The sequence below is a fragment of the Mycteria americana genome, chromosome 3 (genome assembly GCF_035582795.1).
Source record: "Mycteria americana isolate JAX WOST 10 ecotype Jacksonville Zoo and Gardens chromosome 3, USCA_MyAme_1.0, whole genome shotgun sequence".
NCBI classification, from domain to species: Eukaryota; Metazoa; Chordata; class Aves; order Ciconiiformes; family Ciconiidae; genus Mycteria; species Mycteria americana.
Genome location: NC_134367.1, coordinates 7,987,540 through 8,013,055, shown reverse-complemented (window position 1 = coordinate 8,013,055; position 25,516 = coordinate 7,987,540). Strand labels below are relative to the sequence as shown.

Here is a 25,516-nt window from a genome sequence, read left to right as displayed (position 1 = left end):
GTGTTGCTCTTTTACTACATGCTGTTAATAATTCTGTGTACTGTGGCCAGTCTGCTAACACCACTGTAATGCAATTATGCTATTCTGGAGCAGTGAAGTCAATACAACTAAAACTCCAATATTTGTGAGCTAGTTTTTCATGTCGGTGTGCCATTCAGTCTTGCTAATTCATTAAATACTAATGCATTCTTGGTGCCATGCTCTTGCTCTTGCTGAGATACCACCACGCTGCTACAGACAAGTATTTGGATTTGAAACAACTAACTTGGGCTTTGCATTTTGGTATCACTGAGTAGATTAGTAAGAATGTTGCTGCACATTTAGTGGAGGGTCCTTCTAAAAGGACCATGAATGGTGAATCCAAAGTTCTGCATGTCCAATGGTGGCATCAGGATCCATCTTTTTGTGACACCTTTAAGAGGCAGGCAGCTTAAGTGGAATTAGTAGTGTTCTTCATAAAGGATAGCTGAGTAGGATATATTTTTTCTTGCATGGGCTTCTCTAAGGAAAGATTAGAAAAAGCAAACTTTAATGGAGTCTTCTGTCTATCACACTTCTCCCCCTTTCTTACCTACAGCTGCCATTTTCTGGCATGAAAATACCTGCAGTCCCAACCTTACTATAAAATAAAATGCTGTTAATATTATTTTCCCCATCTGAACAGTAATGGGCAGCAGAATGTTGTAGGATTTATGGTCGGGGACAGTTGGGACTATGATTCAGGGCTGCTGACAGTGCCCCATGGACTTTGCTTCCATTGACCACAGCAGAACTCTTTGACCCTGCATTCATTTTGTAGGGCACAAGGCCTCGATTCATCCCCTTCACAAGGTGTCAGTCTTGGCAGGAGCCTCTAGATTTTACTGTAGCACAAATAATAAATAAGGACGGCTTTAACTGTCTTGTTGCTGTGGGATTTGCTTGCCCTCTCCTGATGCGGTCTCCTTGTGATATGTTCACATCCACTGGATGTCAAATAGGTAAAACTCAGACCTCACGACTTTGGTTTCCAGTGATGAGTTCAGGAGTTGTTGCTCATGTTTTCCAGTGTATTTAACCATGGCTGTTAGGTGGGTTTTAGTCTCAATGATATATATGTTCAGTTTGTTATTTTTACAAAAATAATTGATGGCTGCCCCATGGTTTGAAACAGCAGATGCCCTAAACCATCTTTATCTGCTGCATGTAATTTAGCCCTCTGCTTTTAGCAGAAGGGATGGATTTGGCATGATTTATTTTGTTACACGTGAACATGGAGAGGTTTTAGATTATGAGTTCAAAGACAAGCTGTGTCACAGGGCACAAATATCATTTGCATAAAACTAGAGCACTGCAAAGCCATCCCTCTTCATACTGCAGATTTTGAGCAGCAGAACAGTTGGAAATTTTTGTGCTCGCCTGAGTTTGGAGCCCTGAAGGCAGCTTAAGCCACAGCAGCTGTTGATGTCCATAGAGGAGCCATTATAGTGGCTCAGGAGAGGCAGGGTATCAGACGGCTAGGGAGGGCTGGTTCTGGTTCACACATCTTCCCACCGCTCCTGACCGCAGCCTTGGTGCCAAAGAGAAACATTAGTGCAGGAACTGCTCTGTTTCATGACAGTAAAAACGTCCCTCAGGTAAACTCTGCAGACTGAAAGTGCTGTATTCAGGGCTTCCCTGTGCCGATGAGTTGGCTCAGAACAGGACTTTGCAAGAGAGAGTTGTAAATAGGCAGGGGCAACATATAAACATGCTTTTTCTGTTGAGGCAGAGGTACCCTCAGACCCACTCCAGGAAAAAGAAGCTATGGGCACTTGGTATGTCATGGGTAAAGCGCGTGCTTGAAAGGACAATCCACTCTATTACTTTTCATGCCTCCTGGCAGTGGGGAGTCTCTTAGCCTGGGGAGAGCATCCACAAATCAGTGGGATCCCCTCTGCGCTCAATGGTGTTCACATTTTCTGCACAAAATGTCAGGTTTGGGTGGGCAGCTGCAGATGAAGAGTCTGCAGGCTCGATCGCTCCCACGTGCAGAGTCTTGCAGTGTACAGAGGGGAGAAGTGCTAATATTAGCGAAAGCTTCTGTGCTCATTTCCACCATCTTTTTGACTGATGTTCCCATATAAAAGTTGGGAACATTCCTATTGACAACTGAGGAGTGAAAAATCACAGCACAGAGGAAGAAAAGCCTCTTTGCAGGAGTCTTGGTTTTCACCATCAGATCTCTTTGCAGCTATCACTGTGGTTAGGAGTATCAAAGCCAGTTAGGTGTCTTATCCCAGCTTCCAGAACCTTGAAAACAACATTTCTTCAGAAATAGGGAGCAAGAGTGAACAATGTCAATGAGGAGTGAATATATCATCTGATCAAACAAATAAATATCGCTAATATTAGATAATAATGTTAGAGTTCAATCTTGCAAAAGACTCAGAGATGCCCTTAATTTGAAAGCTGATTTTCTTTATAGAATTAGGTTTTTAATTAGATGCAGTCTTTGCCTACAAACCTCAGACCTGTTATTTGTCATGGACCCATTCCAAAACCTGTCTGAGTGTTTGGAAAGACTTCAGCAGTCTCAGTGACAGCTGGAACTGTCTTTGCAGTTGCAGTCACAGTCTACCAGCAAGACCAGAACCATCCCTCGTGGTTATATAAATATTAAACATTCAAATTGTATCGGAGCACTTTCAGTGCCTCCTTTTGGACAGGAGACTTATTCCAGTTTTGTCATTACATTCAGGCTGAAGTAGTTGGAGGGAAACCTCCACAAATCCGTGTTTTATTCTTCTTCCACAAGCAAAGCTGTGCTGCCAAGTTATTAACAAGGGGCTTCCAAAAAACAACCCAGGGGAGATCATTCCAACTTTTAGACTGCTTGGCCTGAGCCTTATTAATAAGGGGCTCCTGGAGAGCTTCCTCTGTTCTACCAGGGGATTTCGGCAGCCTGTGGGGCTAACTGTAAATTCTCTAGAAGATATTGCTCCTACTGTTTGTCTGGCCATGCTTAATGCTGAACCTTTTACTGGGGCCCTCTGAAATTTTCCTCCCCACTGAGGTTTCTGAATGCATGAAGCCATCACAGGAAGCCAGCAGCGTTAATGCCTAGATTGTTTTTTATTTATTGAAACAATTTATTATAATAGCAATAACAACCTTAGCCTGGGGCATTTCCTGGGGAATTAATGGCAGTCTGGGCTGATGCTCCCAGCAGATTGTTAGCCCTCAGGAAACAGGCTCCGTAATTGCTGCTGGTTTAGTTGGAAAAACAAAATAAAATGTGTTTCTAATTTTTGGCCAGTTTGAGTGCCTAGAAAATGGTGGCTTTTGTATAGAGGGTTATAAAGAGCATATATCTTTTGTCTGCATGGATTAAATTCAGGCTTGAATCAGTGACATTTTCATCAATGCTTTCAGTCCAGAAAGAGAAATATCAGGAAGAGGATAGGTAACCCCAGCTAAAGAGGCTAACAGCAACTGGGTCCTGCTGCAAGTTCAGGAGAAAAACAGCTCTGAGCTGTCATCCACAGCAGTGGAAGAAAAAGCTACATTGGTCAAAATCCATGCGTTAATGGGTGTACACACAGACACACACAGATGCGTATCAAAATTATGTTCACTCCTGCTACTGATGTCCACACACTTTTAAAAAGCTTTTTTTCAAATATAATGAGTGTTTTGAGTAGCTTCAGTGTTAGTATGATGAATCTGAGCCACCTTCAAGCTTTTGGAAGATGCTGAGCATCCATTTGCTGAAGAGGATGCCCCTTTTTAGTCTTTGCAAAGTAGAACATGCAATGGGGGAGGCTCTCAAAATCACTAATCAACTGTCAGACCCCCAAATCTAGTCAAGCTATTGCTAGACTTGGCTACTTCAAAAGAGAAAAAGCAGAGCCCGTGGTTTTTAGCTTAAGTTGCTCTTTCTGCTGTGAAAAAAAGAGATGTTGCTGTGCGAGTGGATTGCATGTATGATAAATGCCAAGACTGCAGTTGAATGTAGGGTTACAGCTTAGTGAGGAAGTCCAGACAGTGTCTCGGATGTTGACAGAGTAGCTGTAGGAGCTCATAAATGCCACTGGAGCCCAAAGATTCAATTACAGCCGTCGCACTGCATGAAGGGCTATACATACAAGCACAAGCAGGGGATGAAAAATGGTTGCTTAAGTAGCAATCGAGGTGCAGCTTGCTCATGAGCTGGATACAGTAGGATGGAAAAAGGAGTGTGGAGGTGAAAGGAAAAGCAGGACATGGACAAACATGGGGGAAGAGAAACCGCGTGTTTCTGTGTCTCAGGCTCCAATCTATGTTGGTTTTATGAGTTGCTTTAAAAGAGTGAGCAGTGGAACTAATGCAACCAAATCAAGCCCATGTGTGTGCAGGAACGTGGTGCTCAGGAAAGTGTGCCTGGCATCCTGTCAGCCAGGCAGAGTGGAGGCAGACTGGACCGAGCGTCTTCCAGTACAAACAGATCAGTCCTGCTCATTCGTTCTTCTCACACCCCCACGCTCTGGGTGTCCCCAGAGCCCTCCTTAGGCCTACTTGCAAAGGGAGCTTTGCAATTACTCTCCTGAGTTATACTGCACATGGAGGTAAAAGCGCTATCAGGTAGTGATTCTACTTTTCCTGGGGTTTTCAAGTCTCTGACATGTAGGCCACTTCTTTACTGTTCACTCAGTACCAAATGGGCAGCAGCTTTGCTACTGCACAAACAGGGCTGCAGTTTTAATTTGAGTTCTGCCCCTTGAGTTCAGAGTTGCCGTTAGCTTCGTTGGAGCCAGGATTTCACACAGCCAGGCTGCTACAAGAGCCATTGGCACATCCTTCGTGCCTGCTCTGGTATCTTTCTCTTTTACCTGTGGATTTTTGCTGTCTCACTTTTGTCAAAATATCTTAGCCTAAAACTTCTGGCTTTGGTCTCACTTGACTTTTCAACTACTGCTGCATTTCTCTCCTCTTTCTTTTTTTGGACTTGTTGAATGCATCTGCTGCAGTTTTCTTCACTTTTTTGAAGTCTCTCTTCAGCCTGTTTTTTTCCTCATGCCATTCACACCAACCACTCTAGCAACAGTCTCATGTTTTATTAGCTATCATGACTATCTTGACATCTTCCTCCACTTTGGCTTGTCAGTCACCTTGGAGATTTACTGGGGAGAGAAGTGAAGAGCACAAAGGCATTTTGTCTCTGTAACTGTTCCATGAGCATCTCCAGGCATTGAACTATGTGTTGCCTTGAACAGTGCACGAGTCGGTGTTTGGGCTCTGACCACAGAATCAGAGAATAATTTAGGCTGGAAGAGGCCTCCAGGGGTCACCTTGTCCAGCCCCCTACTCAGAACACGGCTAACTTCAAATTTAGAGCCAGCTTTGAAGTTAGAGTAGGGTCTTGTCCTGTTGAGTTTTGAAAATCTCCAAATGGTTTCCAGTTCATCTTCTGCAAACTTTGCTTTAAGGAAATCAGCTGGAGAGGGCAGTTTCCCTAAAAGCACAGTGGGGGGAAGTGAAGGTAGAGCGTAGCCTTTTAGTTAACAGAGGTCTTTCGGGACTTAATGTCAGGCTCTCAGCTGGTGGGAACTGTTACAGCTCCATCACTGAGTTTAAGGGAATAAGACTCATGTGAGGAACTGCCTCCATCCTTGAGCTCAGGACTCCCAGCAGACACCGCAGAGTAGACCTGGCCTTGACACTTCTGCTTGGTTCACCTTCACCCATGCAGCGTACCTATAAACCTGCAATATTGCAGGGGAATTGCAGTAACAACATTTATCATAATTACACTTCTAAGTAGTCCCATGACCCCCCGCCCCCCCCCCAAAAAAGGTAGGAAATAAACAAGATGACCTAGTTTAAAAGGCATTGTGGATCCTTTGGAGTCTTGTTATATCACCCCTGAAATGTGGCTATGGAGGATTCATCCTGTTAGTGCACTGACTCCAGCTATGCTTGTGTAGCACAGGTATACATTTTGGTGGTCTGGGCGGAAAGCCAGCACACTTGCCTTAGATAAGCAAATGAAACCTATGAATAAATAATAGGCATTTTTCCATGCTGCAAGGCTTCCCATTTCAGCTGGGCCACAGCACAGAGAGCTTTGTAAATCATCTTTATTCCTCGTATGATGATAATGGATGTGACAGAGAGATGCACTTAGCTGCTGCTGGGTGTGCAGCACCCTACTGTCAACCCTGTTCGTGCAGCCACTGGAATTAGCATTTAATTCTGCGGGTTGCTCCTTCCCCTTCCAGACAACTCCAAGACACGACTGCAGTGAACCCACATTCTGCGTGCGGGCAAATGCCTTGGCAGCAAATCCACTGTTTAAATTCCCCTTCCTGATTTCACTGGGGAGAGGAGGCAAAGGAGGGCTTGGAAGTAAAAGCAACCATCAGAAACTCTGCCCCTCCAGAGCCCGTGGCTGGTATGTGCACAGAGGAGCTGTGTGTGTTTTGTTCTTTTAATAGTTGGTCTCGAGAATCATTTTCTTTCCCCTTTCAGAAAACCCCGAGCGGGCTGCTCTGTATTTTGTCTCCGGGGTGTGCATTGGACTCCTCTTGACCCTGCTGGCCCTGGTGCTAAGGGTGTCCTGCCGAACTGACTGCAAACGCTCCTCCACAAAAAAACCTCCTCGGGAGCAGGAGAGCGACAGCGACAGCAGCGACAGCGATGACGATTCGGACACCACTTCGGACCTGTCTGCCCGCAGGCACCGCAGGTTCGAGAGGACTTTGAACATGAACGTCTTCACTTCGGCGGAGGAGCTGGAGCGAGCTCAGCGGCTGGAGGAGCGGGAGCGCATCATCCGGGAGATCTGGATGAATGGCCAGCCAGACATCCCAGGGACCAGGAGCCTCAATCGTTACTACTAAGCGATGGGGAGTCCAGCCGTCCTGCCCTGCACCCTGGGGCTCCTCCACACATGACAGAGGAGAAGGAGGCAAGGAATATTACGTGGGTGTCTCCCCTTCTCCTTTCAGGCATTCTACCTGGAGCAGTGTGGATGGACAGCAATAAAGCTTTCCCCATCTCCTTCTCCCTGACATATTGCTATCACCCCTCTTCACGGACACTTTCTGGTTACAACAGAGGTGGTTGCCAACTTCACTTCTTGGTAGCAGGCAGGAAAGTGACAAAAAAAATCCTCCCGTTTGGGACATGGAATTTGGCATCCTGCAGTACGAGTGCTCCTCTCTTGGCTGGGAAGAGAAGTCGTCCAGGTTTTGGTGTTCATTTAGGATTTTTTGGTTTCCCTTTCCTGAGGACTGTGGGAGAATACTGAACAAAATGACAAATCTGGAAAGATGATTTTGGAAAGGAGGGTGTGGTGCATCCTGACCGATTGTCTTGTGACTTCAGAAGCCATGAGATTAACCTAATTAAAACCCAACAACAAATATGACTTGTTAAGAACTGGGGGATGGGGGGGAGGGAGATTCTTCCATTGTGAAATCATCTCGGTGCTTGGATATTTGCCATAGTGTATTCAGTTATTTATGGCTGTCTTTTCATCTTCCTTTTCAATGGGAACTTTTTTTTTTACTGACACCTCAGGGATAAAATCCTATTATTTTTTGAGTCTGTTCTCCCTGCTGGCCCCTGTCAAACACAACCCAACCCACCTCCAACAGTGAAATTATGGTAATATAAGAGATGTGTCAGTGACTGGTGAGAAGTTAACAACCTCAAAGAGGTTGAAAAGGGTTTTCTTTTTGTTTTGTTTTAAATATATATATATATATATATTTGAAGATGCTGCACAGGAATGTGCCTTATTCTTTTTTTTTGTTGTTAAACTACAGTTTTCCTATGGATAGCAATGCACAATGTTTTATATATTTTATTAAAAAAATAAAAAAAATAAAAGGTCTATGTTTACCAGAGGAAAATGGAGACAGAAGAAGCCACATACGACAACAGAATGGGTAATAAATGCTAAATAAACTCTGGTTTGCTTCAACACATTTGAATTTGCATCCTCACTTTTGGCATAGGTGTTGCTCAAGGGAGATTCTTTGGAAGAGTAGTACACCTCTGCAGGCAATCAAGGCTGATGTCTTCTGCATGCAGGAACCTGGAGGCACTTTTTCCTTTGGCTGCAGCCCATCAGTCTGCTTCTGTGGTGCACATGGGCAGGAGCAGCTGCACAATGTGTTGGTTCTCAAGGGGCCATACTAAAGCCTACCCACACCAAGGGAAAGAGACCCAGTGATTTCATGATGTTTTGAGTCTGTCCCCCAAACACAAATCATACCTGGGCCAGAAGCAAATGTTAAATAAACCAAAAAATACATGGGAAAAAGGTGAAATATATTTTAGTGCTCCTTCAATTGTCCCATGGAGTGTTCAATGGGATATCACCGCCCTACTCGCTATCTAGGTGCTTATTAGTCACTCCCAAGCACCAGTTCAGATCACTTCAGCCATAAAACTTGGTGTTTTTCAAGTCTGCATGACACTGCTTTAGCCTGCATGGCTTTGGGATGTGCTCCTCTGTCACTTAGATATGCTGATGTCTTAAAAGTTCACAAAATGCCAGCAAAGCAAAAAACAACCAAAAGCTCTGAACGCCCAGAGCTTTCCCCTAGCCTCAAGGACAGATGAACATGGGTGGACCTGCCCACAAGATGACTGAGGACACTAAAGTGGGGCTGTTCATGTGCTGTGGTGGGACATGGTGGGACAGCCCCCTGACACCAAGGGCCTTCTTGGCACACTTTGGAGTCACTGGCTAAGGAAAGCTGCATTTGAAGTGCCCACACTTACTTCTCCTGGCGTTTGCACGGTGAGAGCAAGGTTGAGTAACTGCAACTGGTGGTACTGGTGACATTAGAGATGAGGCTAGCCAGCGAGAGGTGGCTTCACCTGGGAAGGCAATACTAGTACTGCAGAGCGACTCCTGTTCCTGGGCCCGTGAAGGTTCAAATGGAAAGGCTCAGTATTGACCTGGGATGTAATTTTGCAGCTGATATTTAGAAATAAAGCAGGAGGCAGGTCCCAAACCATGGATGCATTGCCAGGTGCTGTGCTTTAGCTGGAATGTTGAACGTGCTCTGCTGAGGGTGTTGAGGAGCAAAACGACAGGATGAGGTCAGCAGGATCAGTTTTGTTGGCCATGTGTTTTCCCCTATAGCAAGATACAGTCCCTCAACCTCGGTGATTAAGGCATGGCAAATTTTCAGATTTAGACTCCTGTGTCCTGGGAGATAGACTGCAAAACTGATAATAAAAATGCTATAAATGGATGGATTTATGTATATGATTTTCCCAAATGAATTTTTTTGACCAGAGGAAAGAGCAAGTGCGGTAAGTCTGAGTGTACCTCATACGCAACTGAGGAATTAAAATATCTGCTTCAAATGTAAATCACAACTGAACCCCAGTTACAAATGGATGAACAATCCCCCCTTAGCATTGCTCGTGCTGCTGTAAATCTTCCAGCCGAAGCTTGCAAGAGAAAGGTTGCGCACGTCGCTTTTCAGAGTTGAGCAGACAAGCCCAGCTCAGCCTTGCCCTAGGTAACAAGATGTAACAAAAGTAAACTCACCGTCTTCACAGCATGTGTAATACTTTTACTAGTCCTTTTGTCTCAGGGCCATGCATTTCTAAAAAGGCTTTGACTAAAGAAAAAGAAAAAATACCATCCTTTGAGCTACCGAAAGTAAAAGACTTTAAGTCATTCTGTAACTATTTCTGGGTTTGTCCCAAAAGTGCTGAATAGTTTGTCTGGGGGGAAAACACAATCAAGATTCATGGGGCAGGAGTTGGTGGTTTGCCTTTAACTCTATAAACCAACAGAGCAAACACACTCACCTGGCGTATAGAAAAGCTGGATTCACTGTGTCAAATCCGTATTTCTCACCCCACAAAAGAGTATGTTAAGCACACAGAGCTTTGGACTTGTCTGGTTTCAATCTTTTGTGTTGTACTCACCGTGTCACATGAAACATTTAAACACTCGTAGAGCCAGAGAGCAGTGAATACATCCTTTTCTACCAGGCTAATGTGAATCCCTCTTGTAGGAGGTTATGCATAGCTCTGCTCTCTTACTTCCATGCTCATTTAATTTTTTACATTAAAGTGAGATATTGTTTCCAGAATAACACTATACAAATTCCCCAAGACAGATAAAGAGTTGAAATCAACTTTTCCTGTTTCATGAATGAGTTTCCTAATCAGTGAGCGTTTGGATAAAAAGTTGCTGAGGTCATTTTCCATGTGAATCTATTCTTTATGCCTCAGTTTGCTTTTATCATTTTATAATGGAGGATAACAGAACAATCCTGGACTCTGAGTTGCTTGGCCAGTTGGTAATAAGGGGAACCACATGATATTGTATTTAGAGATAGCATTGCTGTTGCTGTGTACTATCTGCTGGGCTGCAGGCTAGTGGCAGGTGAGCCTCGGGAAGTGAAGTGCCTGTGCTACATACCCGGACACTATCACGCTTCTGCAAATTACAGGATACTTGGATTAGTAACCACGGAGTCATTCAATTACAGTTCGATAACTCATACCATGTTAGCTTTGTAAATGAACGTGATTGTTGGAAAATTATGGGTCCTTCTCCTGGGAGAAGCTGAACACGTGGAAACGATGGGTCAGACTTTCGAAGAGTCAGCTGCACATTCGTTATCCTCTTGCCTGGTGGGACAGATGGGGCTGGTTACAGAAGTCACAGTTGTGTATGGAGAAACTGCAGAGAGGTAAGTTGTTCCAGTTAGATACCCGTTGTGCTCTCCTACTTGCTCCCCATCGCCCTTGACTTCTCAGGGCTGTTTTCACCTCCTGCTATCATCTGGTCCATTGGCACTGACCTCTTTTGTGGACCTGTGTTCAATGTACCCTGAAAATCTAGGTAATACGGATTTTGCTGCCTTTCCCATGTCCACCCTGGTGTTCATATCCTCGATGAATTCCAGCCAGTTAATGAGGCGTGTCTTTCCCTTCCAGAAACTGCCGTACCACTACTTAACCCCTTGCCTGCCATCTTTCCCAGCACCCCATGGGCTACACAAATAAAGCAAGCTCACTTAACAGTTGTACTGCCAGGATGTAAAGCATATGCTCGTGGTGCTGTGGGGATCTGAATTTCCTCTTGTGCTGCATGGGCTGTCTCAAGTTTCTGGAGGCATCACAAGTAATTAATCATCTTGGACTGGCCCAGAAATCCTTCTGCTCACAATCATTACAGAGGTCTCCATCATAGTGAAGTTTTAATAATCCAATCTGAGTTTCTAGTGTCCTTAGATACCCCCCAAAAAATTCTCAGTGTTGCTTGCCTTTCCTTGTCCACTCGTTCGAATTGGTGCAGCTTGCCCCCTCATGTAATTTCCTCCCTTTTCTCTTTGTCCGTTAGGTCTGTTTCTGTGGTTTTCTCAAGGACTGTCACAGTTAGGCATAATTCACCAAAAAGGCAGTAATGGTTTTGGTTCATTACACTGCAGCTCACCTTTATGTTGCAATGAGTGTGCATTTGCTACACCCCTGGTCTGAAGGTGCTCGCTTACTCTGAGAGGATGTGGTGGTTTAGCAGTATTTAAGCAAATCAATTGCTTCAGGGGTTTTCAATTACCCACCACTGAAGGAACGTATTCCAGCAACAGTGGTATAACTGTCACCATTTAGAGTATTGCATCAGGGAGCCCTGGGCCACTGGTGCAATGTCACTGAGAATTATGTGTTGGCTGAACCATGACCACCTGAAAGCTGCTCAGAGATGTATGTGCTACAGATGCTCTGGGAAGTGCGTTCTGGTGGACACTTGCTCATATCATGAAAGCCTACCAGTTCCCATGTGGGCCTCTCCAGAAGGATAGGTGGACTTGGGTTTGTCCTCAAGGCAACTGGCCCATGATTTCCCTCGGGCGGTGTCTGCTTGCTGAGGGGAGGTACAAGATACATTCCTCAGTTAAATGCCTGGAAATATGGCCAGCACCACTCCAGAAGTAGGTTTGATGGATGTCAACACTGATTCTCTTTTCCCTCTGTCTGCACACCTCTGTCTGAGCTTAGGAAGGCTCCCCCTGGACCAACATGCTCCACACCAAACCTCTGATCAGAGCCCTTGGCAGGTTGGGGATGGGGGACAGGGACTTCTGCTGCCAGGCCTGTCCTCACCAAACAAGGTTTCCTAGTGCTGAAGCTTCAACAAGAACCAAGGGAAGGGAGCCACTCTCTGCTGGCAAAAGGCTGTTGACATAGTACTGGGGCACTGTGGTCAAGACCATGAGCATGGCCAGGCATCTGTGATCTTCATCACTATTACTACAACCTGTAAAAAATGGCAAGATTTGCTGGCCTGCTCTTCTGGCACCAGTTCCTGAGGGACAGTCTGATTTTTCAGTGCTGGAGAAGTCATTGATTTGGGGTGTGGGAATAAACTGGCGGTAAGTTACCCATCTATGTGCATGTGTCAGTGACGGCTTCACAGTGCACTTGTACATTTGCAAACACATGGTTGCTTCCCAGACCACTCAGTACTGTCAGAATCACCCATTTCAAAATATGGATGTATTTTTAATTCAAGAAAATCACTACCTGATTTTATGTTCTGTTTCACCTGCTTTCTCTTTTTCCCTTCCATACCAATGACAAAATAAATTGGTAAAACTAAAGCCTCAGCATCCCCTCCCAAGACCTAAGCAATCTCAAGCATGTTTTATTTTTTTCCATTCTACAATAAGAGAGTCTAAATAAAGTGCTTTACAGAAATATTCAGTAGGGGATTTTTTTTTTCAATTGAAAGAAATTAATTTAAAAAATGAGTTCTCCAAAGAGTATGTCATGTTTTCTTATCAGCTATCTTTCTAGAGAAACTTCTGATGAATGAAAGGGGGGTATGACATTGTGATAATGCCCAATCCATCATTTTTTGGAAGCATTTTTCTTTGAGATGTCCCAGTCCCTCCTACATCCCTCCTTGCTGAGTAATCTCTTAGAGTTCTCCTCCTGTTTCCCCTCCTAGATTGCCCAACTATGGCCAGGACTGTAAATTGTGGCAGACCACATTCCTGTGGCTGATCTCTCCTCCTTCTCTATTTCTCTATTTATGTGGGGGGCGATGAGGCTGCAACACGAAGTCCTAGGGTGATCAAAAGAGACTTGAGGGCCTTGGGACGGCTAGTAAGAAACTCAGGAGCACAGGTTATTTTCTCCTCTCTCCTTCCAGTGGTGGGCAGTGGCACCAGAAGGAACAGAGATGCCCAGTCTATTAATGCATGTCTCCGTGGCTGGTGTCATCGCCACGGATTTGGTTTTTTTGACAACGGGATGGCCTACGCTGCACTGGGTTTGCTGGCATCTGATGGGATTCATCTTTCTCAAAGGGGAAAGAGAATCTTTGCTCAGGAGCTTGCGGGACTCATCGACAGAGCTTTAAACTAGACTCGAAGGGGGAGGGGGATAATATCAGGCTTGCCCGAGAGAAGCTGAGGGGCGATGTGCCATGGTTAGAGGGAGCGGCTGCCAGCGAGGACAGTCGGCCTGAGTCCTCGAGATGCGCGGGGTACGCTTGGGCACAGCCGAAGTCGAGCGGAGTTGAGCCAGGGGATACTGAGGCAACGGGAGGCAAGAGGGAAACACCAGTGAAACGCCTCAAAGCACGCAAGGGGTGTTCTTCTATGAAGGAGACACGGATGACAGCCCAGCTGAAGTGCCTCTACACCAATGCACGCAGCATGGGCAACAAGCAGGAGGAGTTGGAAGCCATTGTACATCAGGAAAACTATGATATGGTTGCCATCACGGAAATGTGGTGGGATGACTCGCACAACTGGAGTGCGGCGATGGGTGGCTATAAACTCTTCAGGAGGGATAGGCGAGGCAGGAGAGGTGGTGGGGTAGCCCTATATGTCAGGGAGTGTCTGGATAGTTTAGAGCTCGATGATGGTGATGATAGGGTGGAGTGTTTATGGGTAAGAATCAGGGGGAAGGCCAACAAGGCAGATATTGTGGTGGGAGTCTGTTACAGACCCCCCAACCAGGATGAGGAGACAGATTAACTATTCTATAAGCAGCTGGGAGAAGCCTCATGATCGCTAGCCCTTGTTCTTGTGGGGGACTTCAACCTGCCAGATGTCTGCTGGAAATACAATACAGCAGAGAGGAAAGAGTCCAGGAGGTTCCTGGAGCGTGTGGCAGATAACTTCCTGACGCAGCTGGTGAGTGAGCCAACGAGGGAAGGTGCCCCGCTGGACCTGTTGTTCACCAACAGAGAAGGACTTGTGAGCGATGTGATGGTTGGAGGCCATCTTGGGCAGAGCGATCATGAAATGATAGAGTTTTTGATACGTGGAGAAGCGGCAAGGGGGGTCAGCAAAACTGCCACCTTAGACTTCCGGAGGGCGGACTTCGGCCTGTTTAGGAGACTGGTCGAGAGAGTCCCCTGGGAGGCAGCCCTTATGGGCAAAGGACTCCAGGAAGGCTGGACATTCTTTAAGGAGGAAGTCCTAAAGGCACAAGAGCAGGCTGTCCCCAGGTGCCGAAAGACGAGCCGGTGGGGAAGAAGACCGGCCTGGCTGACTAGAGAGCTCTGGCTCGAACTCAGGAGAAAGAGGAGAGTCTATGACCTCTGGAAGAAGGGGCAGGCAACTCAGGAGGACTACAAAGGTGTAGCAAGGCTGTGCAGGGAGAAAACTAGAAGGGCCAAAGCTGAGTTAGAGCTCAGTCTGGCTGCTGCTATAAAAGACAACAAAAAACACTTCTTCAAATACATTAGCAGCAAAAGGAGAGCTAAGGAGAATCTCCAGCCCCTAGTAGATGGGGGAGGGAACACAGTGACCAAGGATGAGGAAAAGGCTGAGGTACTTAATGCCTTCTTTGCCTCAGTCTTTAATAGTAGGGGCAATTGTTCTCTGGGTACCCAGCCCCTGGAGTTGGAAGATAGGGATGGGGACCAGACTGGAGCACCCATAATCCAGGGGGAAATGGTGAGTGACCTGCTGCACCACTTAGACACTCACAAGTCTATGGGGCCTGATGAGATCCACCCAAGAGTACTGAAGGAACTGGCAGAAGAGCTCACCAAGCCCCTTTCCATCATTTACCAGCAGTCCTGGCTAACTGGGGAGGTCCCTGCTGACTGGAGATTAGCGAATGTGACACCCATCTACAAGAATGGCCGGAAGGAGGACCCGGGGAACTACAGGCCTGTCAGCCTGACCTTGGTGCCGGGGAAGCTGATGGAGCAGATCATCCTGAGTGCCATCACACGGCATGTAGAGGATAACCAAGGGCTCAAGCCCAGCCAGCATGGGTTCAGGAAAGGCAGGTCCTGCTTGACCAACCTGATCTCCTTCTATGACAAGGTGACCCGCCTAGTGGATGAGGGAAAGGCTGTGGATGTTGTCTATCTAGACTTCAGTAAAGCCTTTGACACGGTCTTCCACAGCATTCTCCTGGAGAAACTGGCTGCTCATGGCTTGGACGGGTGTACTCTTCGCTGGGTAAAGAACTGGCTGGATGGCCGGGCCCAAAGAGTGGTGGTGAATGGAGTTTACTCCGGTTGGCGGCCAGTCACAAGCGGTGTTCCCCAGGGCTCTGTGTTGGGGCCAGTTCTGTTTAACATCTTTATCAATGATCTGGACGAAGGGATCGAGTATACTCTCAGTAAGTTTGCAGATGACACCAAGTTGTGTGGGAGTGTTGATCTGCTTGAGGGTAGGCAGGCTCTGCAGAGGGACCTGGACAGGCTGGATCGATGGGCCGAGGTCAATTGTATGAGGTTCAACAAGGCCAAGTGCAAGGTCCTGCACTTGGGCCACAGCAACCCCATGCAACGCTACAGGCTTGGGGAAGAGTGGCTGGAAAGCTGCCTGGCAGAAAAGGACCTGGGGGTGTTGGTTGACAGCCGCCTGAATATGAGCCAGCAGTGTGCCCAAGTGGCCAAGAAAGCCAATGGCATCCTGGCTTCTATCAAAAATAGCGTGGCCAGCAGGACTAGGGAAGTGATCGTGCCCCTGTACTCGGCACTGGTGAGGCCGCACCTCGACTACTGTGTTCAGTTTTGGGCCCCCCACTACAAGAGAGACATTGAGGTGCTGGAGCGTGTCCAGAGAAGGGCAACGAAGCTGGTGAAGGGTCTAGAGCAGAAGTCTGATGAGGAGCGGCTGAGGGAGCTGGGACTGTTTAGCCTGGAGAAAAGGAGGCTGAGGGGAGACCTTATCGCTCTCTGCAACTACCTGAAAGGAGGATGTAGAGAGGTGGGGGTCGGTCTCTTCTCCCAGGTAACAAGTGATAGGACAAGAGGAAATGGCCTCAAGTTGTGCCAGGGGAGGTTTAGACTGGATATTAGGAAATTTTTCTTCACCGAGAGGGTTATCAAGCATTGGAACAGGCTGCCCAGGGAAGTGGTTGAGTAGCCATCCCTGGAGGTATTTAAAGGACGTTTGGATGAGGTGCTTAGAGACATGGTGTAGTGGTGGTTTTGGCAGTATTAGGTTTATGGTTGGACTTGATGATCTTAAAGGTCTTTTCCAACCTATACGATTCTGTGATTCTGTGATTCTGTGATTCTCCTAGCTGGTTGGGGACCTGTGCTACCTATTTTCCACTAACTGCTGAGGAAACTCCACATTTTTCATGGCACTGGAATGGATCTTGGCTTTCATTAATTCATCTTCCATTTTCCTATTGAACAACACGTGGATTGGGGGCTGGAAGGGAAAAATCAAAACCTGGTTGTGGAATTTTTTCCTGTTGAAGGACATTGTTCTGAGCAAAGCTGGGTGACTGCGAAGGAAAGCAAATCCTTATGTTGAGGCTGAGCTTGAACAGGACAAATGCAATCTTGAGGGGGACCTATTTACGCCAAGCCTTTGCATCCTTTGCCAAAGGACATTGCTGCTTTGGCACCTCCTGAGAACTTCAATCATTTCTCCTGCATAATAAGCTTATGATTTTGGAGCAAACACTTTATGAGGACAAATAGTGACAGCAGATGGGAACAAAGTCAAATTGCTTTCTTTCAGCTATGAGAAAACACCTTTCCCTTTCTATTATGACTTCATGAAGAAATATAAGCTGTAATGATGTGATGGAAAGTGGCATTAAAAAACCCTGAAATGGGACATCTAAGTGAAAAGGCATCTTTCTTTACAGTTTCTGGCAGGGCACTGACTTGGCTTGTTTAATTTCTGGTTGTGTTTGGAGTCTGATGTTATTCTGTACCGTGAGTGAAACATAAGCTCCCCGCAGCGCTTTTCTGGGGATGCGGTGCCATGCTGGAAAAACATCCTTTGGCTTTTAAAAAAGCAGTAATTTGTACATTCCATTTCTTGCAAAGGTCTTTAAAATCCCCTTTTATGTGGAATGGTCCTCACCTCATTCTTGGTGTAAGGCGACTTTTGTTTAAATGAATGCATTGTTTAGAAGGGATAGAAGTAGTTCTCCTTTCTCCATCTCCTCCATTTTTGGAGCCTCTAGACCACCCAGGAACAGCAGAGCTCAGAGGCATCTGATGCTTTTTCTGAACAGTTCTTTGTATGAATTGCTTTCCTTTCTGGAAATCGCACTGCTGCAAAGTAACAGACCCAGCAGTATCTGTGGGTGTTGCTGTTTCAGCCCATAGCTGTCCTAGATGTCCCAGTTCCAATGTGCTTACAGTACCAGTAAAGCATCTGTGTATTTCTGGCATCTTTTAAAAGGACAATTTAAGAGAAAAAGTTCAAGAGGGCTCAAGCAAGCCAATGTGAGTCAGAACCAGTGACTTTGCATCCAAAACCAGTACAGGATTTTTCTCCTGGAACTGGAATTGATCTGGCAATGACAAGTTTGCTTCTGAGAACTACTGAAAAACCAAGAAAAAGTGATTGCTAATGATGCAGCCTGAAGACTAAGGAACTCACCAGACAACACTTCCAGAGGATGCTTTTCCTGGGAGGGAAGTTTGAATGCTGTCTGACAAGTCCCTGAAAGGTGCCACTCACAATCTTGGTGTACTTTTGAGACTCCCCTGATGCTTCCTTTACTATAGCAGCTTCTCAGCAGGCTTCTCTATCTGGATCTATGTCAGGGTTTACAGTACCAGTGATGCTGGATCCCTTAGCAGATTGCCTTGTGGACCAGGGGAAGACACACATCACCAGCACAAGAAGGGATGAGGCTGATGAAGCTGAGGCTCTTCCCAGCCCACTTGCTGAGGGCTGGGGTCCCCCAGGGAATGAGCTACTGCTCCTTGGTGACTCCCTCCTGCCCCAAACACATCTGTCTACACACCCTATGTCCCTCCCTGCCCCACGCATGGTGGGCAGCTAGAAGAGTAAACCTCCTGCTCTGAGATTGCCTTCCCACCTCCAGCTCTGCCTCCTCCCTGGTGGCAGGATCACGACTTTCGCTGCATGGGGGGACCTGCACAGGAGGAAAAGGGCTGACTGCAGTGATGAGACAGACAGCAGCGTGGGAAGGCTAGGGGGATATAGATGTGGTCGTCGTCTTGGGTTCCTGATGGAGAGGAGAGAAGAGAGAAAGAAGGTGTCAGGAACAAGAGGTTTGGGAAATAGAGAGTCCCTTGACTCCACGCACCCCACTCCTCAGGTCCGTCTCCCCAACCTCAAGGCCTTCCAAAATCCCTCCCAGCTGTAGTCCTTCTGGAGGCTGGTTTGCCTGGAGGACATAGCTCATGACACAGTCTCCAGTAGGATACATAGTCCTTTTGGATGAAAGCCCAAGCCTTAAAAGTTTTATTTACAGAACATGAACTGCTTTCATCACTGAAAACTTTTTCTGGTGAGGAATATGTTATCTCTATCTTCCACAAAAGAAATATCTCATTTCTTCTTGTAAACAGCTTAGCGTGGCTGGTGCTGTATGGCTAATTCAGTTCACTGATAGGAAGTGATTTACTGCAGGCATATTTATATGCTGGCTATAAAATATACTCAGTTTTCCAGGATGGAAAAGTGCCATTTGAATGTGAACTAATTATATTTACTTCCTTATTTTAAATTGCCATTCAAAAGCAAAAGCAGCAGTGACAGCAGTCAATGTTTATGTCTCATACACCCACACATACCCCTTCCAGTGAAAGGATGAAGGAGTAAATAATTTCTGAATGTGTCATTTTGATTTGGACCATTTCTAGTTTATATCAAGTTATTAAAGTGCCAGAAAAAACCATAGTTTTCGACTGGTAATCTGGAATGTTTCAATTAAAAATTACCTAACAGGAATGAGTTCAGAAACCCCATCACAACTAACCCTTTTCCTTTTTTTTTTAAACAAAGAATGTTTTACTGAAAACTTCTCGGCTAATTCTACTAACCAAGAGCCAAGGAAGCTGAAGTTAAAGTCAGGCTAGACATAAAACAGACTTTTTCAATAACAGCAATAATTTGGGATTAGAAGAAATTAGTGCTTGATGGTTTCTATGTGACTGGGGAATTTTTTAATCAGAGTAAGGGGTTTCTGAATGACATACTTCATTCTGGATCAGATGGAAATTCAGAGAAGGCCTTGACATATGTGGTACAGAAGTGATATTAGATGGTCTGAACAGCTCCTGCCAACCATATAATGTATGGCAGTGGGACCCTCTCCCACAGGTGATACACTGCCTTCAGCTAAATGCAGGGGTCTGCTATGGCTCACATACTGGTAGCAGAGCAACCCATCAATAGCATAGAGCTATTCAACACCCTCTTCTAGCTGGTGGTCCTGCCCTGAGGACCACCTCAGGGTGGTCCTGAAGAAGTCAAGGTGGGACTTCTGTCCCTGAGCAGTAGCTGGCCCAATTAAAGGAAACTGGCTTGTTATAGAAGTAGTCACTGGAGATTTTCCTTTTACCTAAGTGGCTGAGGAGCTGAAAGTCCTGGTTTTACTTTCTTGGCATCGTGGGACCTGGGTTCTGTCAGTCTGGTGAGCGCTTGCCAGGGTTTGCAGCCAGCATTCACATAGCTCTGAGGGGAAACAAAGACATTTTGTATTCAAAGCATGTCTTGGGGCTGAGAGGGGAGGGAGAGAGAGGAAGGAGGGAAGGGAAGAAGCTGATGCGTGTGTGGCACTTTCTCAGCCATCACTCAGAGGTTACGGCCTCTCCAGCTGTTCTTCTCTTGTGAAGATTCATGGTGTGGCAGAGGTAGGTTGTTAGTGAGGATGCATCTCCTTTCCACCAACCTCTGCAAAAATCCTCCAGGCTGTTGGGATCAGACACTCAGAAACTAAGCAAAAGCCAGAATGAAGGGTGACAGCCACCTTCAAGTCCCTCAGTGAACGGTATCATCATTAACAACATGGTTACACACTCTGGTTTCATGAGTGCAATGCGTAATAACGGGTATTTCTTTGCAGATATTGCTCCCTCAGGCTCCATTTCCTGGAGGCGTGTGCCAACTGCCTATAGAACTCTGTCATGGCTTGCAATGACTCCTCCTCCCTCTTTGCAGGGTAATGGGACTGTTGGGGTGCTTTGCAAAGAGTATATTCACAACATGTTTGTGAGGACAAAAGTGTGTTGTTTTGATTAGTGTGCCCATCTCAGAGCTGGGGGTAAAAAGCAGGGAAAAAACAAGGTAAAAAATATCTCTTTACCTTAGTTGGGGCATAGCACCATGCAATGGTATTGTGTCTAGTGCCTGACCACCACCCAAAGAGGTGCGTGTGGTATCACAACACTCTTTTAGATGTCCAGGGTACACGAATGTCTAGATACAAGAGGGTAGTGAGATACTTAGGTTGAAGTCAGTGGAGTGGAGCAACCATGAGGCTTAAGATAGGTCCCTTTTGGGTCATCTAAACATGGCCTTTATATATTTAATCAAGGAGGTGTTTTTCCCAATTTTGCTTAGGTGGAAAAACATTGTCTAGTGCTTAGATAGGAAGAAATCTGGAGAGATTTCAAGAAGTCTCTAACCAAATTCCTCTTGTGATGAGTGTGAGTTATTTCCTGAACATATTGATGATGTGGAAGAATGACATTTTTGATTTCTATGCAGACATCTGAATCTGTTGCTGACCTTTTAGGGAAAACAGAAGCACAGGTGCACTCTTGTGTAAAATAAAACTCCTTAGGGCAAAAGAGTTTAAAAAGCTGTAGAGCTTCCATTTCTATGTATGAAATATTGATGAACTCAAGGTCTGAGGAAGAGACTTACATTGATTAGCTCAATGCAGGGCACTAAATATTGCTTTAGTCATTTGTCTCAGAACCAACTATCTCTTCTGAGAGAGAAACCTTTGCAAAGTGATTTATAATTGCAAACTTCTGAAGGCAAGGTTGACTTGGTTGTGAATTTTTTCATCTTTCAGCCTCAATTCCATATGCCATGTGGTTCTATTGTCATATTTTATCTTTGCTTTTATGGATAGGGTGGCCGTAGCAATAAAAATAACTTCCTTGCTGACCTTCTATCAGTGTATTACATCCTGGTTCAAAGGGCAGATTGTCCTTCACTGCCTTATAACTGCAGAGGCAAAAGAACTTAATGGTGGTGTGTATTTTGAGCCATCATTGTGCCTGCGGCAAAGATGCTTTATAAACGTGACAGAGTGCATGGTGCAACTATGCACTGTGCCTTGAAACTAATGAGTGTCCCTGATCTTGCAGCCTACAAATTATTTTGTGACTTATGTTAGAAAGATCTCCCTGAGAATTAAGGAAGTTTTTGGTGCCTTTCATCTCCCAAGTCCTCCCCTTGATCACAGAAGTTACTCGTGTCTCTTTGCATATGAATCTTCCTAGCACTGAAGAGTTCAGCATCTCAAATGCAGGCCAGCCTGTGCTAGTGCCCACAGTCTGGTGTTTGCTCTTCCTTTTCTGAGTGACAGCTGAGATGACAAATTAATATTGAAGTTGTAGGGGTCTGAAGAGCACAACCTAGCTCTTGCTATAACTGCCTGAGCCTTTCATTCACAAAACTAAGAAACATTTTAAAGATCTTGGTTTCTGGCCCAGAGCGTACTTTGTTATCCCATGCAGAAAGGAAAACTTCAGCCAGAAAACTGGAAGCACATTAAGATGCATGTATATGTATATATATGTACACATAAGCACACAGAAATGAACACACTCAAACCTTTATCTTAATGATTGGGCACTCCTTTGGAAAATGGGCGCTGCGCATTCAACAACAATAATATATTAATTTTACTTTATGGGGATCCACCTCAAAGAGTCTTATAGAATTTTTGCATTTTATATAAACTGTACTTAAAGATTTTGTATTCAGCACTGGAAAGCTGCAAAGTTTAGCAAGAAAGGGTTTAGCACCAAAATTCAGGAGCAACAGTTATTTTGGGTAGAGCAGTTCTGGTGGAGCAGGACTGCGTGCCTCAGCATCTTGTGGGTCAGCATCGAACAACAACTCTCTTCTCACAAAGACTGTTGAGGTTTGTAAGGGGCAGTTTTTGGCCACATAAAGCTGCAGATTTTGAGAATGTGACCCTGCATTTATAGAAAAAAAGTATATCCAAATCAGGCCTTGACTGCTGGTCTAGCCATCTGCCCCCATGTTTAACATTTCAGTTTCCCAATGACTCTTTTGTCAATGTTCATTCAATTGTCATTGTCATTTGCTCATGAATTTCAGGCTTAACCCTCCCAACATGTATGCTGATGTATGCAAACCCTTCTTCATTCAGGTAAAACAGATGCGTATGCAGTAGATCTTTCTTTTGAATAAAGAACAACAGGAGAACAGATGGCAAAGGGTTTGATTTTCACTTCATGCTGCTTTTTTACATCACATTATTTTTAGTTGTTGATGTTTCATCTGTTTTGTGAATGTGTACATAAGAGGTGAAGAAGGTCCTTGCAATTGATTCGTTAATTAAAAACAAATGAACTACAGAGAAGCTTCTACATTGGCCTATTATAATATGCAACAGCACTGGCTTCAGTAGAGTTATGCTGATTTAGGTTGTACAAGAGAGAAGGTAGCCAATAAATACATCAATGAAATCAGCTAAAACTCCACGGCAATCACTGAATCTGCAGGAGTGAAAAGTATAGTGTTCTGGTTTCGCTAAAGAGAAACCCCCCTCTATGTCCAAACCAGACCTAGTTTTCTCAGATACCTCATGTACAGAATAACAATAGGAGTCTGTTAGACTCACTTGTGGCTTTCCCACCAGGAGGCAGGAAGCAGGGATATGACTAGCACCCCACCAGTGTGTACAAACTGGAGGACAGTGGCCTCTGACTATAGCAGCCTTTGGGTAGCTGGAGATAACAAACATTTATTTTGATACCTTTGTCCTTCACTATCTCAATGATGCAAACTTTGGATTCAGACCAAGCTTCTCCTTGGTCACCTGTAGTTCCTGGGGCTTGATCCTGGTCAGATCTTCCTACTGGTGTTAAGTGAGAGAGCCAGTGCTAAACAGGAGACTGTTTAGTGGAATATTACAGGGTTGGTATCCAGTGCTTGAAATAACAGTTATGCTGTATATTCTCTTTCCTGGTGTCCCATTAGAGCTGCAAGGCGAGGACAGATATTATTCAAGGCCCAGCAGTTGTGATTCTGGGATTGATTCATTTGGAAACTGATTGCTTGGTTGTGGAAGTAGATAGGCTCATCCTCCAAGTCTTACTCATGAGCAGCAAGCTGATCTCTAGATGTCATCGGTACATTTCTGCAGCTCTGTACCACATCTGGGCTCTGTCTGCCCATGACTGCTGTCAGCTCAGTATCACTGGCTTCTCACAATGAAGCTTGAAGCTGGGCAGGCTGCATTCCAGTAATGGGCTGCTGAAAAATTAATCCACTCTGACAAATTAACAAAAAGAAGCTTTGGATCCTTCCCAGATCTGCGCTGAAAACACCATTTGAGCTAAGCAATGTCAGCTCTCCGGTGTTAATCATAACCAGAAAAACATGGCATGGCCATCATTAAGTAGGCTGGTTTCCTGAGAGTTTTCTCATAAACTCTGTTCCAGCTTTTCCAAAGGCAAAGCCATGTACACAATGTAGTGCACATTTCCTTGTGTGCAGCAAGCAATTTATAATGCTCATCTTGAGCTTTGGGGGGAAAAAGGTCTTTTAAAGGCAGAGGCGTAAAAACAGAACTAAGGAATTATGGGCACTAGTAAAGAGATCAGTGCTTTTGTTTAGGCTGAAAGAACTGAAATGTTCTGAATAATAACCTTGAAGTTGAGCTGGTACAGGGAAAATAATTTACCACAGAGTTAACTCTCACTCTATAACTATTCAGTCAGAGTGCGTCAGGATTCAGCTTTGGCTTGGAGCAGAATGTTGGAAAGTTTTCATTGTTTTTCCCACTCCCCTCTTGTGAAGGGTCTGGAAGATGTGCCCATAATGTGCTTTAGGCATTGCAATGCCTAATTCTTAGCTAACTTATATAATCTAGGTAAATTCACAGCCCTGAGTAGAAGTCTAGGTCTCTAATACAATATCCATCTGCAGCATTGCCTCCTCATCTCTTACTTGCTCTAGGACTCCATGTTCAAAACAATTTCTATACTCTGAGGATTGGCCTGCCCCATGTTTGGTGAGGGGCAGACTGTGGCACCATCTAGCAAGGCCTCAGACCCAAAAGAAGCTAGTTGCTGTGGTCCTTTCCCTGTCGCACCATGCTATGTGCATGTGTGTGCCAACCACACAATCACAGAATGATAGAATCATTTAAGTTGGAAAAGACCTTTAAGATCATGGAGTCCAACCATAAATTTAACACTGCCAGGTCGACCACTACACCATGTCCCTAAGTACCACATCTACACGTCTTTTAAATACTCCAGGGATGGTGACTCAACCACTTCCCTGGGCAGCCTGTTCTAATGCTTGACAACCCTTTCAGTGAAGAAATTTTTCCTAATATCCAATGTAAACCTCCCCTGGTGCAACTCAAGGCCATTTCTTCTTGTCCTATCACTTGTTACTTGGGAAAAGAGACCGACACCCACCTCGCTACAACCTCCTTTCACATAAGAACAAACACAAGGCACTACTAGACACAACCCGCTGTCATGAGACCACTGTATGAGGTGGCCTAAAAGATGTGGACAACTGAGATACCGCTCCCAAGCAATGTTGGGTTTCAGGCAAGAGTTGGGAATCTGGGCATCTTGGAGGTGTCAGGACAAAGGTGGTGGTATGTGTGTATTTTGGGAGAACAATAGGCACTATGTTCTTTGGATATTTCATCCAACTGTAACTGAAGCTCAGCAGAGTGTTGTGAAGGAAATGTCTGATTATTAGACATGGCGCACCTAAGGGTGGGACCCATCTGCCCTAAGTTAGGCCAAGAATAAAACATTTAAGTGTGAGTTAGTCTTTGGTGGCTCCGTCAACGTACAGAAGTCAGAACCTCTGGAAGGTGATTCAGCTCATCCTGAGATAGGTATCTAAGGCAGAACAGATTAATTGTTCTCTGAGGGCTTTTCTGGGCACCATCAAGATCCTCTGCTCAGTTGCCACACAGTGTCATAGAGGGATACAGGAGGCAAGTTACGTAAACCTTGATGTTGCCCATGACTACATCCTGAGGCCTGCAGCAGTAAGGCTATTGGCCATCAGGGCTGATTTTGTAGCCAGGCTCTGTGAAAGGACATGTGCAGCTTTGGCTCAAGTCCATCAAAGAAGACATTAGTAAT

The 25,516-nt window shown here is 45.3% G+C and overlaps 1 protein-coding gene across 12 annotated transcripts in view; it reads left to right on the top strand.

Moving 5' to 3' along the window:
* Positions 1 to 7,919, top strand: part of EVA1A (eva-1 homolog A, regulator of programmed cell death) — a 214,712-nt gene extending 206,793 nt beyond the window's left edge. For all 12 annotated transcript variants that reach the window (XM_075497792.1, XM_075497803.1, XM_075497802.1 and 9 more), the window contains one exon: positions 6,469 to 7,919. In XM_075497792.1, the coding sequence (XP_075353907.1) occupies positions 6,469 to 6,839 (371 nt within the window). In that variant the 3' untranslated portion in view covers positions 6,840 to 7,919. The remainder of the gene's footprint in view (positions 1 to 6,468) is intronic.
* The last annotated feature ends 17,597 nt before the right edge of the window (positions 7,920 to 25,516 follow it).